Raw genomic sequence first — 20,430 nt, forward strand, 5'->3', positions numbered from 1 at the left:
ACGTACGCATACAGGGCGGCATGCTTGTGAAGCATACGAGGGTGTTGCGGTAGAGAGGCGAGTTTTCGTAGTGAAGGCGCTCTTTGCAGGGTGACGTGTTTTTCTGGCAGCCAAGTGGGGTGCGAACCCCTAATTATAAAATAAAAAAATCAATATCTTACCCCAGCCGGGCTAAAAAAAATAGGGTGACTACCCCCGTCGTTTTCCACCGTCGTCGTTTCAGTCGCTGCTCCCTGACTGCTCCGGTCGCGGGGCTGATTTTTCCATCCTCCCTGCTTCCCTTGCCTCTCGTTGCTCCTCGTATCGCCCAGTCTTCCTCTCTCTGTTTCTATTAAGGGTGCAGAGTCTTCCTGGCACACTGTCGGGCGAAGCGAGGATGGGGTGGTGCGCTCAGGAGTGCCGCAACAGCGGGGGTTATCGGCGGAGGCGACGTATAACGGATAACGGAAGAAACTGCGCGACTTTATTTCGTTGCGCTTATTGCGTTTCCTGAATTTTTATACGCTGCATGCGGCCCATACTTATGGACTTTTAATGCCCCGCTGGCACGTGCGACACGCCCATGCTTTAAGGATCTGTTGCTAGCAGGCAGCGACTGCCGTTACGCTTACGAAAATCGGGACGGATATCGCGATTTCGTTTTACAGCGTGTCGTTACATCTCTCTCTCTCTTTCTGTAATAATGATGTCTAAATTTGTAATACGCGGGACGAAAGTACAACCATTTTTTTTATTCTGAAAAATACGACAAATATTATTAAAAACTAAATTGATTTATTAAAATTTTATGTTACCAGAGTCATCAATGTGTACAACAAATTTTTATTTTTATCGTCATATCCTACTATTCTGCTAAATACCATTTAGTACTTAAAATCTTTCTTATATCATTTCCTTCTCTTACCCTTTTAAGTAAAAATTACAATGATTTGTATCCTAAAAATGTTTACAAATACAAGCTAAGGTGAATTATTTGTTAAAATATTCAACTTTACTTTCTCGGCACGTTCGACTCCGCGAGAATCGAAACAGCTTCGGGCAGCGCTGCTTGGTGCTGACACTCAATCAATAGACACATAAATATCATCTCGAAGGCACTTGTGTCTCCATCTTTTTCTCTCACTCTCTGGCATATACATATATTCGCGTAGGCCTCCTCGCGCGAGCGAGCCACGCATCGTATCGAGTCCTTGCGATTCCGCCAAGTGTCGATGACGGCGCGGCGTCGACGTCGAGTTAGTGGCGGTGCTTCGCCACATCGATTTTAGGGATTCGCCGTCGTTTTTGTCTCGCGCGACGACACATTCAAATAAGTAAGGTTCAGCCCCGCCGGTCCCCCTTGTCCGCGCCTCGACCGAGGACGATCGGCCCCGCCGCCCCTTAGGTCCTTCTTTCGCCTTCGCTCGCTTCCCCCTACGTCGGCACGAGGGATGGGTCGCGACGAGATTAAAAGAAGAATCAATAGCGCCTCTCACCCCACCCACCCCCGTAGCACCGCGGAGGTGGGTACCCCCTTCTCGTCTCGCTCCCCCTACAGAACCCCGCAACCTCAAAGGCCCTCGCTATATATTGAAATGCTCTAAGAGAGGACTGCCTCGGAGCCATCCCACCTCCAGCCTCTTCTGCAACACAGTCACCACCTACGTGGGTGGTTGTCGGGTGAGAGGGGTGGCCACCCTTTCGTTCGCTCCCTCCCTCCCTCTGCCCGCGTTCCCTACGAACACACTCGCTACTCTTTCGGTTCCTCCTGGACAAACACTGTACGGGCGCTTCGTCTTCTTCTTCCTCCTCTTCGTCGTCTTCGTCGTCTTCTTCTTCCTTCCAGGTCTATCTCTTCGTCTTCTGGCTTCCGTACACATTTTTCCTTTGCTCCGGTGTAGCTTTCGCGAATTCTCGCTCCTCTTCTATCTACGCTAGGACACTCGTCGTGCCTCTCCCTCTCGCCTCCTCTCTGCTTTCTCGTGCTTCTCATCTTTTCAGACCTTTACGAAGAAGGGCGAGGAGAAGAGAGAGGGCGGGTCGCTCTCGCAGGTTGAGACCAGAGGAATTGTCAATTTCTATCTCCTTCCTTCTTTCTTCTTGCATAGTGAGATAAGGAGATCCTTCACGAATGATTTTCGCGGAAATAGCACCGGCGAGTCTTTGAATCCAACCCTTTTGGATCTGCGACCGGCCGCGATACTCTGCGGCAAAATGCACGTCACGTGAAATCACCCCGGAGATTGCTCGGCCGTTGTAGCGATGGACGACAAAACGCGTTATATTGCAAATTGCTGGCCGTTCTTACGTAGCGATCAATCGTGCGAAAAAACTTATTTAAATAGATGAAATCGAATGGATCTACGTATTATATTTAGTAATTATACGCATTGCGCGTTTATCTCGTGTGTTATGTTTTATTATATATAAATAGACAAACGAGAGCGAATAAAAAAATATATCATCTTTTTCACAAGTTTAAAATACAGCGAATATATAATATTAATATTTATTTATCTTTATTCTCATGTTTACATACAGTTTTACATATATGACTATTAAAAAAAACGTTGGAGGTTGATGAGCTCAAGTTTATTTTCGTGACCAGGAGGAGGTAGCTTAAGTAAGGAGAAAGTATTTTTCTGTCTTAAATTGTTAGTCGTAATGCATATTAGAGCGAAGATGCTTTTTACGGAGTCAGGCAAAGAGCGCGGGTTCTCCGGAGAATTCGTCCCTCTTTCTCATTCTCATTTCCCGGCACTTTGAATTTGGCACCGCGGAAATTGCCAGCCACATTTTGTGGGCTAGCTCTGACAAGGTGAATATTTTAGTGGCACCCAGTAGGTTGTTGGCTTCACATACATATGCGCGCACACGTTGGACGGGTTGGAGATACGCCTCGGTCAACATCGTCGAAAAATGTATTAAAGGCAAACACATGCATCCTAAGGAGGTTGGGCTATCCACCTCCCTCGCGGACTCCCCTTGCTTCTCCTTTCCTCCTCGCGGCACACGTCTACGTATTCAGGCACTCGAGAGAAGATACTTTTGCCAAGCCTCGTTCTTCTATGTTTTATTTCCTCCTATAGATACATCCGTCAGTTATCTAACATGTACACGCATGTAACGTTCGATCGTGAGAATCTATTTCGAAATTACTGGGAAGGCTAATGATGATGTTAATATCCTTAAAATGTAGTAATAGTACATTGTGGGATATGGAAATAGGAAATGTTAAGGAAATACATCGGCGTTATTTTCGTAGAATTTTACTAGAAACCGTTACATGTAATAATGGTAATGGATATAACTAGACATGCATCGTTGAATAATTGAGTATGTTGTTAATTCTAAAAATGTTTTCTTAGTTGTCTAACATAGATAGTCTTTTTGTAAATATTTCATAATTTGGATATACTTATCTGATATTAAAAATATTAAATTGAATATTGGAATGTGTTTTTAAATATATATTTATATGTGTAGAGACGCGTGCGATATGTTTCTGCAAGACAAATTTGAGATGTGGAAAGAATAGAGCTAGATAAAATGCGTTTTCTGCAGAAACAAGACTTGTTTCTTCGCGTTTTTCTGCTGTATAATGCTCTCTAATGAGCTGCCAATCAGTACCTGTCAAATAGTAAAAAATTAAAATAGCAGGTGTATATGTGAAATTTCTAACTTTGCTGTTTCTAAATAACAAAATCAGATAGCTATTTTCCAATTATTTAATTATTTGAAGTAATTTATTATATATAAAAAGGAAAATATGGAAAACAAAAAAATGTTAATAGTAAGATCGTAATTTTGAACGGTAGTTAATATATCATTTTATTATAAATTTTTTTATTAATATATTAATATGAAGGATGCAACTATATACATAATATACTTACTCCACAATATGGATAAAATTTTTATGGCCAACCAGAAAAAGGATATACATATATTCATTTACACATAATTTAAATTTATATTATAAACAGTAACGTGCTCATTTTTACATTTGAGAAAAATAATTATTATATTTTACAATTATTTTATTTCTTCTCTTTATTACGATAACACTTTATTTCAAAAAAGAATCTTTAGTAATAAAATATTCCAAACATAATTTTTTTAAATAATTAAAAAATTTATATTAACGAGTTATAGTTTTTTCTCAAACGTTCACATTTTGTTCCAAGGTTGCAAATTTACCACGTTTTGCAATTAATATTTTATCTCATTTGAATGACATGATTATCGTAAATCAGATCACGTGGCTATATGCGAGATGTGTCGTCGGGGAATCCGTATTAATTACACATAAAACGGAGAACGCGTTCGGACACGAAAGAGAAATTCCAACGATTCCTCCGGGCAACAGGAGTTATGTGGCGGAACAAGTTATTATTTACTTATTAGACGCCCGACGAACGCTCAGCGCGGCTCTCGCGCTCTGTGGGGGTGTGAAAATGAACTAAGGCCGGCCCGGTAGAAATTAAAAACGTGACTCTACCGAGCGGGTAGCTCATCGCGCGGCTAACGAGAAGATACGACCTCCTGGTAAGCGTGTATATAGGTATAGCCATCTCATGTGCTGCAGCGCGTGAAGATGTACGTTTCTCATATACCGGGTGGTATGGTTCCAAATCGACGATATAAACGTACGCTTACGAATTTAGCGAGGTAGCTTCACGTAGCTTACGCGTCGCGTGACATCGATATTTAACTTTGTACTATTCTATAATCTGTTTGTATATCATTTTGTTTCTTTAAACATGCGTTTTTCGTCTTTCTATGAATCATTGTGGTATCTGTTATATCGATACTTAACGTGCCACATAAATGTTTGCAAATAAACTCGTTTTTATTTTATATATTTTTGTATTAAATAAAAATAGAAATACACTTACACGTCGGAAACAAATAAAGATGAGGATTTTTATTAAACACACATGTTTCGCGAGATAATCTTAATCTTTGTAAAAATTCGTGCTTACCTCCATTGTGCCATACGATTTTTCGGGTACACTGTATTCTCGATTTAAAAGAGTTATTACAACGTTTGCAATTGGTGAACGAATCTAAGGCGAATAAGCTTCTCGTAAATAATTTGGCGGGTACCCTGGCGTCGTCATTCGTACGTAAAAAATTAAAAAGAAGGGAGCTGGATGAAAAAGATAAATCGAATAAAGTTAGTGTATCGTAGTAGTTCCAGGTAACGCGTCGTAATATTGCGGTGTGACGTAAGCTTTAGACACATAACATACTTTATCCGGACCAGCAGCGTTAACAAGTTTAAAGCTATCTATCGATTTATGACAATGCCGACGTAATATAGCAAATGAAACAGAATGAGGACAAGATAAATGGTAATAAAAAATATAATGAATGCTCCTTGGGCGTGTGAAAATGGATACAATATAAATTTATATTATAAACAGCAATGTTGTTCATTTTCATATCTAAGGAGTATTTGTTATAAATTTTATTGCCATTTTTATCTTATTTTTGTTGTATTTTTTTTTATTTGTTGCATTAGGTCGGTGTTATTAATCGATATATATGCAGTGAATCGTACTTATTATTTATATAATATAATTATTTATTAATTATATTAATTAAATATATTCAACATATACATATTTGTCTAGTTTTTATATTAATATTTTTTATATTAAAAATTATTTCTGTTAAATGCTTGAGATATTCAGAAGCGATATTAGATTGTTTCTTATATGAGTGCAGCAACAAATTTAGTTTAATATCGCTTCTTTGATGAAAATTGTATTGTATTTTTGACTTGTGCACAAGCTTCTTCGGGGAAAAAACTATACATACGGGACAGAAACTATATTGAGTTCGATACAAATTGTTTCGTAGATACATACTGGTGCACGGGTAACCAGATACTTCGGTACGTAATGGCGAGATTGTATTCGCGATGCGATTGAGATAGAAATAGGTAGGATGCAAGGAAACAGTATAGGTAAATTTATTTCTGCATTTCCTTTCGTCAAGGAAACTTCTTACAATGGCTTCTTCATAATTCTGATATGTCGAGCATAATGGCAGTCGAAACGTAATGCGCGCGTCGTCACAATATTCAGTCGTCGTTCATAAATTTCGAATAAAAGTTTGAAAAATTTTGAAAAATTCCAACTCTCTCTCTACAATATAAATAGGAGACGATAGCAGCAACCTGCAACAACAATTGGGCTTTACAAAACTTCTTTTCCGGTTCTTATGGCGAATAACTCATACCGTTCATCAGTCAATTATTGACCGGCAGTTTCTCGGGGCATCGTCGTTTACCAGGCTCCACCGTTTCCTCAACCAGGTGCGTGTTAAGTGAGATATCGCGGAGGACGCCTTTTTACGCTCGCGCAAATTATGCAGGGTACCGCGGGCTGTATCTCGCAGAATGCATAATGCGACAATAGCGCGATAACGCGCGCGCGGAATGAGTCGTCTAGCGTCTTATGCAAATCTTTGAGAGGAGCACTTTGTAATAGGCAATAACGTTAACACCTGCTACCTCGTAGAGAACGTATCCCGTATAATGGAGAAATGTTTTTATGCACGGCGTGTCGTTAAATCTGTATAGAGAGACACACTCGTCACTCCCGGCATGCCGCCATTACGACGGATCGCGGCTGGGTTAAGCGCGATGCAACGAGGTTTGACAAAATGGAAAAGGGTACTGCGTCAAAATGACATTAATATCCTGAGGTTTCGAGATTAGCATAATGCTCGTTTCGAGTCGCCTCTCGCTGCTTGTACGGCTCGCCGCTTTTCATGAATAAATTATTGCTAATTACATACTTGATATAGTATCAGTTAGTATTTATCTCATTTATTATTACATATTCATATTTCATATATAAATATCAATTACTGAATAACAAATTCTCGCTAACTTTTTGTTTCTCAATAAGTAGTGGGAGTTTCTTGTTGGGATTTTTACTAAAAGACTAAAAAAGAACATGCTTTTCAAAAAATTTCACCACCCTTTCATTTTTAGAAACTCCACTTTAAATTTCTTGTATGAATGCAAATTCGTAATATATGTCAAATAGCTATAAGAATTTTAAATATTTTTTTACAATATATGAAAATAAATGTGATGGTACGTGATATGCATCTCTTCTCTTATTGATTATGTGTTATTTAAAGAGTGATGTATTAAAATAATAAAAGTTAGCAATGTTTAATATCAAAAAATTAGTATTGCAAAGACTCACTAAGACTTTATTCTCTGTAAAGTGAAAGAAAAAAATTGTAAATTATTTAAATTTACAGAGTTTTCCCAAATTAAAGTTCTTGATTTCTCAAAATTCCTAGGTGAAACTTTTTTGACCTTGTGCTCTCTTTCAGCAACTAAAAATACGTAAGACCACCACTCAGGTGTTGAGAAACAGAAATCGATGTAAATTAGTGTTATTTGATTATTTGTATATTCATGTCCCTTAATATTTTATAAATAATTTTACGGATAGCTCGATTAAAAGTAATTGAAGAAAAATGGATTATTCGATACTTTACTGAACATATTTCTTCATTCGAATATCGTGTCCGTTGCGCGTAAGTTCGACAACGCTACAACGATCCGTTACAATTTCGAGAAGAGACAGACATATGAGACCATGGTTAGCATACGAAACGACGACACAGCGAAGGAAGACGTTTCGCTGCTCAAAGGTGGAGAAGAACTTGACAGCGTCTACGAGCTTAGACGAGTGTGGGTACTTCTCATCCCTTTCACTCCGAAAGGTTACGGGTGGCGGCGTAGCTGGGTGACGTGTATTTTACGTGCCGCCTTTATTTCGATACGACGGCGCTTCGATCCCCATCCAAACCTAATTTGCCTTCCATCTCGCGAGCAAACACTCTTCGGGAACGAGAGACACGGGCGGCCCGAGAGCGACTCTCCTCGATTTCCCTCCTCTCTTCCTACTTTCGTCGTAATCCTTCTCTGACACAAGGTATCGGCGACCGCGTCGTTGCGTCATACGCACCGTATGTATCGCGAGCATGCTGGGCGTGCTCTTTGAACTGGTTCGAATTTCCTACGTGTGATCTGGTTGTGAGGGAATATCGCCTTCAGTTCCAGAAGTGATCAATCTGACATATCTATTTATTTACACTCCCGATAAACTACATTTAATGTTATAACAAAAAAAAATTAATCATAGTCTACATAGTATTCTCTGTATAATATAAAAAATTGTTTTCTTCTTTTTGTGCAATTAATATTTTAAAAACATATATTTTAATAATCTTGTCTTGAGAAATAGATGTCAAGAGATGTCATTAACAAAACTGAAAATTCTTTACACTCGTAATGTTGCACGCAATGCATACATTTTTTAAAGATTGCTATATCTTTATAATTTAAAGTATAATTTATTTTATTGTAAAAGTTTAATGATACATCTTTGTAAGTTAAAAAAAAATTCAATTTTTTTTTCTCTAACTTTGAGATAAAAATAAAATAATAATTTTAAAAGTTTGTCGCTTCGATACTGCGACTGTAACAAGTTTTAATCATACAAAACGTGGTCCATTAAAATTGTTAATATCCATACTTACCGTAACAGCTTTCGTTGAGGAACGAATCTTCCCGAGTCGCTGAGAAATATACGACGAAAAAGCGAGAACCTCGATTTAACTTCTTCGAAAGAAGCAAGCCAGCGACATTAAAAAACGCATTAAAACCAGCGTCGTCATCCCCGCGAAATCCAAAGAAACAGTGAACACGCCGGAATATCGATTTTCTGATAAACTAGTGTTTAATAGAATACGTCGAGATTCAGTGTGGTTTTTTTTGTTGGATTTCCATAAACTGAATGAGCTTGCAGTTCAGTGAGCAGGACGAGAGGACTGTGAGGAACGTGAAATGGGAGATGTATCCGAGAGAGAGAGAGAAGGGGGCAACTTTTATTATTTTGAGTGCAATTCTTAATGCAGTTATTCAATCATTGTACAATTAAACAGATAGATGATTTTTATAATTGGGTTGATAAAAAAAATTCTTTTTGTAATAAGTTTGCAATATATGAGATTCAAAAGGTTATCGAACTTCTTTGTTTACGCGCTAATTTGAAGTAGCGAGACTATGCACGTGACAGAGAGAGAGGTCTTTGTTCTAAAAATAGACATCACGTGCAACGCTCTGTGCTGTTTACTTTTTGTGCATTGTGGTTTTGTTCGTGAGCGTATAAGGTGCACGGTGAACAGTGCACATACACAGTGTTATGAATGGTATGGAGGCTTTAAAAGTTGTCGGCTATCAATAGGAGACGATCGACGTTCAGGCCAGCCGTCAACGTCGACAACCGCCATAAACCTGCTTCAACATTTCATGAGTTTCGATGAATGATTTTTCGACCTTAAAATAAAATTTAATGTTCACGCGTCGTTCGTAGAAATCGGCCGTTCTAAAAAATCGCGAAACCTCACACGCTCGCAAACAAAATCACCCTGCATAAAAAGTTCAATATTTCACGAGTTTCGATGAATGATTTTTTGACCTTAAAATAAAATTTAATGTGACGCGCCGTTCGTAGAAATCGGCCGTTCTAAAAAATCCCGAAACCTCACATGCTCGCAAACAAAACCACCCTGCATAAAAAGTAAAGACAGAGCGCTGCACGTGGTGTCTATTTCTAGATTAGAACACAGATTTCTCACGTGACAGCAGCCTCGAATAAGCCTTCAAGTTAATGCTAATGTAATGTGTTAAACAAAAATGTTTGGTAGGAAAATTTTGTTAATAGACCTCGTACGGGACAAAATTATTCACAGCGCGAACGTCGGTCACGCGTCGCGTCGAGCGACGCGATTGCACGAGCCTGTGATTGAAAATACGGCAGTCAAGTCGTCGCCGGCATTGCCGATAAGCGAGTTTATCACGCGACATTGGTTCTTCAAGCGAGCGTGTTTCGTGTCTCTATGCAAATTGCGGGTGAACTAATACTCGCCGTCCGGAAATGGGGTGCCTCGCAAGCCGGAAATAAAATGAAATCCAGCGTAATAGAATGGCAGTGCCGCTTGACAGCTCGCGCGTCCGCGACAATGTTCGCGGTCGGACGCTGATGAAATTTTCGGCAGCGTTGTCATGTAATTCTGCGAACTTTTTAGGGGTAATTTGACAGCTTATCGTGACACGAATACATCTACGTTTTTATTTTTCTTTTGATTCCTCCAATATCCTCAACGTTTCCCTTAATGGCAATTACATCGGAAGTCTTTACGCGAACTTGACTGTCGTATTTGAACGTTTATTATTCGAAAATTCATAGCTATATAACGAGAAAAATTGTGTTTACCAAATATTCAGCCGACAATATTAATTAAAATGATAATATCTCTCTTGCACTTAATAGAATTTGCGTTTAGTGATTTGTCAATTAGGAATTTAATATACATTTATATAGTTTGATTTAACGTAGTGATGAAATTATTTAGTTTTATATAAAGAAAGAGAGAAGTTGTTATATAGGAAAATTATAATAGGAAAGTAACGAAATCTTTGAATATCTTACAAGAGACATTTTAAGTAAAATATGAATAAAGTTAATTCAATGTGCGCGTTAGAGTTCTGGATGACGTGTTAGAAATGAAATATTTTCTTCACAGTCTTCTTTCTTCTTTCCTTATCACCATCACACGTCGTCCTTCATTCTTTGCGCCGCTTTCATTGACACGAAGATAATGCTTCCAAGAGGACATGCTATAGCTTGCACATCGATCAGATCGATTGGAACCGAAAGCCGAGGAGTTTTAAAATGGCTTCATGGTAGCCAATCGATGTCAATGTGCGAGTTTGGTGTGCAAGGCCTAGCTGCTTGGCCGGCTTGAAATCGTCTAATGCTAGTCAGAGACAGGTAGAATAAAGACCGGGTGAGAGAAGGGAAAGAACTCAGCTCATTCGTTGCAAAATTGCGCTCCTATGCGCCCGATGAATTGCTTTGCTTATGCATATGTATGCATGTGTGCGCGTGAATAGAGACGCGTGCATGGAGATTACATATGCTACTTTGTCTCTGGTTTTAAAGGGAGAGATAAAGGAAGGTTCGGGTAATTCGTAGACTGTGGTATGTCATATATATACACATGTAACACCAATAACGTATATCATTGTGTCCTTCATCATCATCATTATATTTACTGGTATAATTAATTACTCGCTTAGATATGAAACCTAATAGGAACATGATTGCACCGTGCCCGTTTTTTCCGCACGATGTTGGCGCCTCCGATTGCGGCTCCGCCGTCGTCTTCCCTTGATCTTCCCAGTTTTTTTTTGTCTTGTTTCATTTTTCCTACTGTCTCGCTGTACGCTCGCGTGTATATCTCGATCTCCTCGCGCGTGTACAGGTATAACCGTATTCGTCCATCGTAATCGTCGTGGTGGTCGTCATCGCGATATGACACGCGTATGACACGTGCGTACGCACCCCTCCTTCGTCGCCGTTACAAAATCCGGACGCGCGTTTACGCGTATGTGGCATCGTGAATGAATAATGATAAGTCTGTGCACACACGCGAGAGAATGTGCGTAGGTCTCGGAGAGCGGTGACCAGACGAGAACCACGCGAACTCGCTCCACCGCTTCTCTCGTCCCTCGCTCGATCATCGATCGCGTGAAATCGTTACCCTCGCGGGTATCACTGTCCGCGACGACGCGTCGAGCCAAGTTAAACGAAAGTTCAATGAAACGAGTCCGCGTGGAACGGCTCCCGATTGGCTAGAACCAAAGATGCGAATATATAGCGATATAGGTGCGTTCAACGTGTCGAAGGTATAGTAGAAGGTAGAAACGCAACCGAACGTATCTAGTCGCGGAAAAATACGCTGCGTATCTTTCAATGATGTTTCCAGTGTAAGAATCACTGAAAAGCGCGCGAAGGATATTTCGTCCTGTCGGATAACGTGACTTTTGAATGCGTCTACGCGTCCGCGCGTCAGCGCGTCAGCGCGTCATTGTTCCCAAGTTCAACACTTTCTCTATCGTCGCCGATCTGTTTGCGCCTCCGCGTTTTACAAAAAGGGCCCAGCGAGAGGCGCAAAGAGAGGCGCTTGTCCCGTCACCGTTTCATCCAAAAGGCGTTCGAAAGATGGGATTTAGGATTTCGCTGCTCGATGACGGATCGAGCCGATGCGCGGCGCCAACATCGTCGAGGTTGCCCGGGCCGGCGTTTCGGGTTGCCCGCGCCATCGGTGGGTGTGCGGACCCACGTGCGGCTGACGGTGCCCCGTAGTGAGTACATATAGATATACACATGGCAATCTCTCACAAGAATTAGTCGCTATCGTTATCAATTAGTATCCATTATTAATTAATAGTCAATCAAGTACCGCACGAACAGATTCGCAAGTCAATCGGCAATAATGCAATAATCATACTAATAATGATAATAGTGTAATAACGTAATAATAATGATAATAATAATAATTATTATGACAATAATAATCGCAATAGTAGTAATAATTGCAATAATAGTCACAATAGCAATCAATAGAGTTAATAATAAATAGACACGTTCAACATATTTCGTAGAAACTCAACGAGATTAGAAAAATGAAAAACTTGGACGATCACCGTAGCCTTTTCCGTCGTCGGACGGTTCTACCATCGCGATATTCCGATTGTTTGCTCGTCGAGCATGACACGCCACGGTTATTGTTACCGAGTGCACGAAAGTATAGCGAGCGCGGGAGCTCGCAAATTGTTCCAACCGACGCGACGCGACGCCTCTCTCTTCCGCGCCAAGCGAAAAGTTGTCTGTAAAAATGCGATCACCGATGGATCCTCGCGCGATCGATCGCGTCACGCGCGCTTCGAATCGCGCGTTCGCGCTCGCGGGCGGAAAGAGAGGGAGAAAGAGTATGAGATTATCGATCGTTAAGCGGGGGTGACCGTTGGTCGACGGAAAATGGCATCGGTGACGTCGATCGCGCTTAATTCTTCCGCAACGCAGTAATATATATATGTATATAGCATTCGTTTCCTCATATCGTTCTCGTATCGTTAGCTCATCACTCCATTACATAATCCGCGCACACTTATCACTCACTCATTGTTGATTTTTAGGAACAGCTAGCGAGGTTCGGTTACTCTATCACGCAATCTCCGTACTCGAAACTCAAAACGCCAAAACCGACGCGCCGGTTTTGCGTACACGCGCACGTACGTAGCCGCGTTTTGAGAGTCACGCTCGTATGCGATGTGTAGCTCCGAGTTTATACGCAAAATTCGATTTCAGTGTTGTGTGTGTGTGCGTGTGTGTGTGTGTGCGCGCGCGCGCGCGCGCGTGTACGTGCGTGCGTGCGTGTGTGCGCGCGCGCGCGCGTGTACGTGCGTGCGTGTGTGTGTGTGTGTGTGTGTGTGTGTGTAAGCGTTTGTTTTTGTTTGTGTACATATGTGCGCGCGTATGTATGTCTGTCACTTTGTGTGTATGTGTTAACGAATATTACGGTTCTTATAACGCGTCGTTCTCCTCTGTCTCTCGCGAGCAAGTTCGAAAAAACTAGGATCGCGATGGATACCGGTCGAAGCGCATCGTCTTGTGCGTTCAAGTGCATTTTCACCTTTCTATCGACTTTACTATACGTATGTAGGAAACGCGGCGAAGGGAAATAAATTTCGCTTTTTCTCTCACAGTCTCTTAGCGCCGCGGCTTTGAAGTCCTGGGCGCTTTTTTTGGAACATCTTGCCTCGTGCTAGTGGTAGTGATAGAGTTTGTAATGATCCTGAAGACAGTACGGATTTGCGGTCGCCAAGCGCACTCGCGATTCCGCGACGATCGCCTTAATTAATTCTACGACTTGATCACACCCGTTAATTGTCTTATTTTGCGAGGTATCGGTTAACGTGAAGAAAGATTCCGCTTCTAGATTTCTTTTTGTTTGCCCGGTACGTCCTGTAAAGGTGGATCGTGCCGGTCGGAAAGACGATCGGCTGAGAATTTCGATATTAGCGATTCGATTAGGTGTTCTCGGTAGTAGTATACGTAGTGCGGGTGTGTGTATAGATGTATATGTATGCGCGTGTATGTGCACAAATGTCTCGTGTCGTCACTTTTGGAACGTGTACGTGTGTTAAATGTACGCTAGTTCAACGCTGTAACGTTTATATAGATAATAATCAATACATGACCACATATATGTAAATATAATATCGTAATCTATAATCATAATAATAATAATAATTCAAATATAATATTAATAATCGTCGTTACCAACGTTACGTTAGAAAAGCATCTTTTGCAGACAGGAACCTCGAGAGTTGCTTAATACCTTAGAAATAGTTATTACTTCGCGTTTCGTTTGATCTTAACGACCACGTGTTTTTATCGTACTCGAGTCTTAGACCCCCTCCCCCCCTCCCCTTTGCCGCTTTTCTCCGAGAGCCCCCTTCACCCCCAGAGACGCGAACGCGCCCATTCGTCAGTGCATTTCTCTCTCCAGCATCCCCCTTCGTTCCACGCGACACTCTTGTGTTTTTTCTCCGGTATACCCTTTTTTTTAAACCTAATGATTCGCGGTAAATTCAAGATTGCGGCACGTAAAACGCCGCGGTATCTTTTCTTTTGCTTTTTTTTTTTGCACTTCCGGTGGCACTTCCGGCATTCTGTAGCTTCGCATACGCGCCGCATTGTATGCGCGAACTTTCGTTTCTTCTAGAGTGAGCTTCTAGAGCGAGGAACACGACGTACGTACGCGTGTAGACACGTCACCGTTCCGGATAGTATCCGCGAGGATTCTAGTACGTCACAACATCATATATATATATTTATATGTATATATATATATATATATATATATATTATCTACTTAAATATATATTTTTTTCTTATTCATTCACTTCATTTTTTCATTTATATATATATATATACTTCTCTTCTGTATATACCTATATGCGTGAGTGTGTGTTTGTGTGTCTATGTATCGTTTTTATCGACGCGCATGTACTCCCCCCTCCCCCCTTTTCCCTTATATTTTATAGTTTAATTGTAAATTATCCGTTAACTTATAGCTAGTAGTGAATTCTTTGTCATTCTCGATTTTACACCATTCCCATCCTGCTGTTGCTGTTCGAAAAAGTGTAATTTTCGCTCTCCTCCCTCTTTCCCAACCTGTCATCCGAGATGATGTCTATATTTCTAAAATATTTTTGCCAAAATACGCGCGAGATGATTTTTAAAAAATTTCCGTCTCTAATTTAAAATTTACCTTACCCTATTAAAAAATTCCAGATTATATCTTTGAAGCGTTTCGATTTTACTTTAATATAATATTTGAACAATTATCTGTTCATAATTAAAAAAAAGAAAATATTTTTAAAGATCTGTATTTTTCATTTATGCTACGATGCATTCGCGTAATCGATTTATATTTGCTTCGCAGATGTTCACGATTCCGTTCGATTTTTGTACGTATATTCTCGATTTTTCATTTGCTCACGCGAGATTGTGGAAAAGAAGGAGAGAGAGGTCGGAGGACACAGAGGTAAAATTCTTTCCTTTCAATGGTGCCGGGTCATCCCACATTATCCCCACCCCCACGCCGAGCGTCGATGTGTATCAATCGGTTCGATCATCGGGCGTTGCTTAGCGATAATCGTTATAGCTACCGACAGCTCTCTAATACCTATCGTTATTACTATCATTATTATTACTAGTTTCATTATTATTATTTTATTACTCTTATTATTATTAATATTGTTATTATCATTAACGTTGTTACTAATCATTTGTTTAGCGTTAATAAATATAATTTATTAAATATAGGAACCATGTTTCTGGGTCTTACTTGCTCGTTCGTGCACGCGAATCGTGTCGATGACGGGCACACCGGGGGGTTTATTATGCCGCCTTTTAGACCGTCGTTTTCCCTTCTGTCCGCCATCTTATTACGTTTTTCTTTTTTTTATTAAATCGCGAAAAATAAAGAGCGTAAAAAAATGTACGTTCCAAGCCCGTGTGTACACGTATGTACAGTGCGCGCCTGTTATGTGGTGTATGTATTGTGTACGCGTGTGTTTGTGCGTGTATATATGAATGGCAGAAAAAGTGTATGTATGTATGTATGTGTATGTGTTTGTGTGTGTGTGTGTATGATTTTTGAATTTCTTTCGTTTTTTATCGCTTTTTCGAAAAGCGGTAAAATTCCTTTTTTTGTATTACTTTTTCCGATCGCCGTCGAAGTCGCTGAACGATTCGCGACACACATACATACACACGCATGCACGCATACACACCCGCACGCACGCAGGTCCACATACACACAGGTCCGTGGAAAGCCACGTGCACACGCGCGTCAAAACGAGAAAGAGAGAGTGATAGAGACAGTCAGATATCTATATATATATATATATGTATATGTGTATATATATATAGATGTATGTATATATATATATATGAATATGTACGTACGTATTCGTAACGATGGCGGCGTTTTCAGTTTCGCGCGCCGCGCACCATCTACCCTACTACGCCGCGCTTAATAGCGTCCGCTTGTATCTTCCTGCTTCTCTTTCTTTTTTTTCTTAGTAACTCTGCTTTAAATCTTTATTATTACTTTACATAGGAACGTTTAAGTTAGCCCACCTCGACGCGCGTCGTTCCGCGTCACACGACGCACTCTTTCCTTCCGGAACTTCCCGTACTCTTCTCTCCTGGAAACGTCCCGCACACATCGTCCCGAGACGTGTGCTCAAGATCAGCTCGATTCGATCGAGCCGTTGACTGATCGACCGATCGACCGATCGACCGGTTGTTGGCTGATCAGCAAGGAGGATTTTTCGATCGCGTTCGTTCGATCGTTCCCCAGTCGATTCCACCTAGACTAGCTCATCTTCGTCGAGTCTCTCTCTGTCTTTTTACCACCTTTCTTTTTTATTATTAATCTTTTTTTCTTTTTTTTTTCTTTTTTTTCGTGCTACGAGAGGAACTTTGGAGAGCGCGCATCATCACGGCGCGCGCTGCGCGGGATTCGCGTTACAAAAATAATAGGCGAATCGGGGGCGGGGGCCAGGGGGCAGGGAAGCGATGGAGGGTAGTTGTGTGCTGGCGGTGCATAAACGACGAAATTAAGAGAGAGAACCAATGTCGTCCGCCGTCCGCGCCTGAGTAGTGTGCCTCCCTTTCCTGCCCCCTCTCCTACCGCCACGGAGCAAATGTCTCCGAGACGGGATGCTCCACCGAGATGGACACCCGTGCCTGCCCGTTCATCGCCGGTTAGGAACATTGGCTCGTTCACTGCGACGTCCTCGAGTCCGACCTCCTCCAAGCGACGTCTATAGGTTCTCGTCTCTCCCTTTTCCGCCCGTCTTCAGTATCTTTCTTTTGCAATCCCTAATTCTATTGTTACTTGGTGCCATTTTGCGCGCAACTTCCCTGTCTCTAAAAGACACGGTAGACCAATCACCGAATTCGGCATTTAACGTGCACCGGCGAGGGCGGTTACCTCTTGTATCAACTTTTGCCGCTTAGCGTCGGGTCCATTGTTGTTATCTTGACTGCCGGCCCTATCTCCAGCCTGTGGCTGACCAGTTGTGCTCTCAGCGGCCGCTCGTGCCGCCAATAGGGTGATTTGATTGACGACGTCCTCCATTTCGTCGGTAAGCGGATTCGTTTCTTCACCGGATTGTGCGCCGCCGTCATATTGTTGTTGTTGTTGTTGTTGTTGCTGATGTTGGTGCTGGTGCTGGTGCTGCTGCGTCTGAGTGGCCTCGAGACGCGCCCGGTGCTGCAGCGTCTCGGCGTGACGGCGCCATTCATTTACGGTGGCGTAGGTTCGCGTTGATACGCTGGGCTCGCACAACGAGCAGGCGTAACGCGTTTGAACGAGGCGCAGAGCACCGCGACGCTGTTGATTGCCCAGGTAGCAGGATCGTTGATGTGCCAGTAGCGATGATTCCTGCGGGTATGCGCGACCGCAACGGCGACAGACGAGGCACAGCTCGGTCTCGACCTCGCGACAATGTTGAGACAGTCCGTTCTCTTCGGCGCCGCACGACGAAGCCGGCAGACGAATCGTCTCCAGGCCCGGATGATTCGGATCCTGCTGCAGGAACGCCTGCATCAGGGCCCGCGGCACCTGCACCTGTGTGCCACCTTCCACATGCAACGGCATCATAGCGCTTCCGAGTAAACCGCCGCTTAAGCCCGCAGCCGCTACTGAAAGCAAATCATGATCGGTTCTCATTAGAATAAAGTCGAGACTCGTCCCAACAGGTCATCTGCACGAGCCGTTTGCCTTTGATCACTACGTCAGTCCAGTTTCGCACATGTCGCGTCAAAATCACTACCGCACCTGTCTTATCTCGAAACTGAACTCACGTCGTTTTCGAAGTAATCGGCTCGTTTTACGCACATCAATAATAAGTTAGGATAGGTATCGTGACTAATCTCAGCTTTTCTCAATCTCCATAACGCAAAAGTAATTTGCGAGAAAAAAGAAGGAATGCCAGTATTCTAAAACGCATCTGAATTGCTTCGTGTATGAATATCTGTGAAAGATACTTAATTATATGGTGGTCTCTCCGTCGGAACCTATTTACGAGATTACTATAAATACCGGGATTCGCGTTCGACATCAACATAAAGGAAATATATAGGATAAAAGTTACCTGACTTCTGTAAGGGAAAGATGGCGAGGCTAGATGGCACATTCGTGCGTAATTGATTTGTGCCAACTTAGTTGTCATAATAGCATCCCCGCTGTAAACGGGGGAGAATTTATGCGGAACCTGTTTTCGCCCGAGCGAGACAGCTAAATTGGTAGTTATTAGCAGACCCGCGGGCCGATGCGCATTGACGGGATAATTCCTGCGGCCGTCTCGAGGAGCCGGAGGATAGTCCGAAGTCCAGTATCGAGAGACTCTCCTCCTTGCCGATATACCTCAGCAAGATGATTAATTCTAATTTCAGGATCACGCGCCGTGGGATGTTGCTCTCCTTCTCTCTCTCTCTTTTTCTCTCTTTATTTCTTTTTTCTTTTCATTGTTTGGAAATGTTGGTCGGATATGTGGAAAGCGTAAAATGCATTACCGAACTAGTCCGGTCGACGTTTAATCGGATGCGTGATGCAACGCACGCGCGATCGCGAGATCCGAGGAAAGGACGCGACGCGTCGACGTCGATTAGGCGGGTTGACAGGTTTACGCAGTGACGCGCGCAGCTATATCGCGCGTATCGTGTATCAGATGAGGAGTCGTTACGAGGCAGGAAGTGTTAATGATACCCCTGCTCATTCGTTGGACGCTCGGTTGTAATTATCAGAGCTGGTGGGAGGAAGACGAGGAGAGAGACGGAGGGGGAGCTCTCTCTCTCTCTCTCTCTCTCTCTCTCTGTCTCTTATACACACATACACACACATTCATGCTCTCGTTCTCTCTTCCGTTCCTCCGGTTCGTCTCTCAACGTCAGTGTGGAATTGATAGTTATTAGACAGCGGGACCAGAGAGAGTGAGAGAGAGAGAGAGAGAAAAAGAGTATCAGGACCCCGTTTGCGCCCGGTTCCGTTCTCTCTTTGTCGTCTAATGAGAATCCCTGGCACACGCACGGCAATTCACTGTTTGACTAACACTTCTCTTTCTATCTATTCGCCTCTCTTTCAGTCCACCTCGCTCCTTCGCTCTCGCGTATCTCGCGCTCACGTGGATTATGGTTCACCTCGATCGGGCGAGCAAATAATCCGCGTTTTTATGTTCCGCCATCGAAAGAGCCCTTCTCGGAAAGAGGAGGCACGGCCGTGTGCAGTAAAGAAGGGAGAAAAGTGTTACGGATAAATAGGGGATTAGCGCAACAGCATTGGACACGGTGTATAGTTCTGGTCGCCCGTCTGCTCCCTTTACGGCCCCGTAGCGTTCACGGGAATGTGGTAAATTCATTACCGCCGGCCTACGGACTCGCTTGTCCGCGCTATCGGAGGCAGCCCGCTCTTCTTGTTTGATATAATCGGCTGAATAATGATCATCGAGCGCTCACATCGCAAATAATGTGTACGTAGCCCGGGAACGATGAGTATTATTGTCGAAGAATATTGTTATACTTGAACGAAATACAAAATCCCACGATTCGTTGCTCAAGTTTGATTTGTAAAACTATTTCTTATTTATTTTGCGAGACTCATTAAACGAGGATTTCTTTTTCTTCTGCTTTTAATAATTTATTTTACAAAGTACTAAATCATCCAAGATGATGACAAAATGACTGACGTTTATTATTTCCATTTATCATTGATACTTGATATGTATGTACACAGATTTTTATGTATCCAGAATAAACCAGCTCTTATCGATTAAAAGTTATCGAATACTGATAAATTTGTGCCTTTGCGTAGCACTTTCTGTGCATTTTAGAATTCTAAAAATATTCTCGATAAATCATCTCCGATTCCGCGATCGAGTTCTCTAGGATCGCGATGAGCAATGACGTTTTTTGTCATCTTGCT

At 42.1% G+C, this 20,430-nt stretch overlaps 2 protein-coding genes across 7 annotated transcripts in view; one reads left to right on the plus strand and one right to left on the minus strand.

Moving 5' to 3' along the window:
- Positions 1-20,430, plus strand: part of LOC120358154 — a 67,064-nt gene that overhangs the window by 12,949 nt on the left and 33,685 nt on the right. The gene's annotated exons all lie outside the window — the stretch shown is intronic.
- LOC105196638 (zinc finger homeobox protein 4) overlaps positions 11,110-20,430 on the minus strand; it is a 233,682-nt gene continuing 224,361 nt past the window's right edge. For 3 of the 6 annotated variants that reach the window (XM_039451061.1, XM_026135035.2, XM_039451062.1), the window contains one exon: positions 11,110-18,152. In XM_039451061.1, coding sequence (XP_039306995.1) covers positions 17,413-18,152 — 740 coding nt within the window. In that variant the 3' untranslated portion in view covers positions 11,110-17,412. The remainder of the gene's footprint in view (positions 18,153-20,430) is intronic. The other 3 variants (XM_026135036.2, XM_026135037.2, XM_026135038.2) reach the window with 3 other exon arrangements.

The sequence above is a fragment of the Solenopsis invicta genome, chromosome 6, assembly GCF_016802725.1.
Source record: "Solenopsis invicta isolate M01_SB chromosome 6, UNIL_Sinv_3.0, whole genome shotgun sequence".
NCBI lineage: Eukaryota > Metazoa > Arthropoda > Insecta > Hymenoptera > Formicidae > Solenopsis > Solenopsis invicta.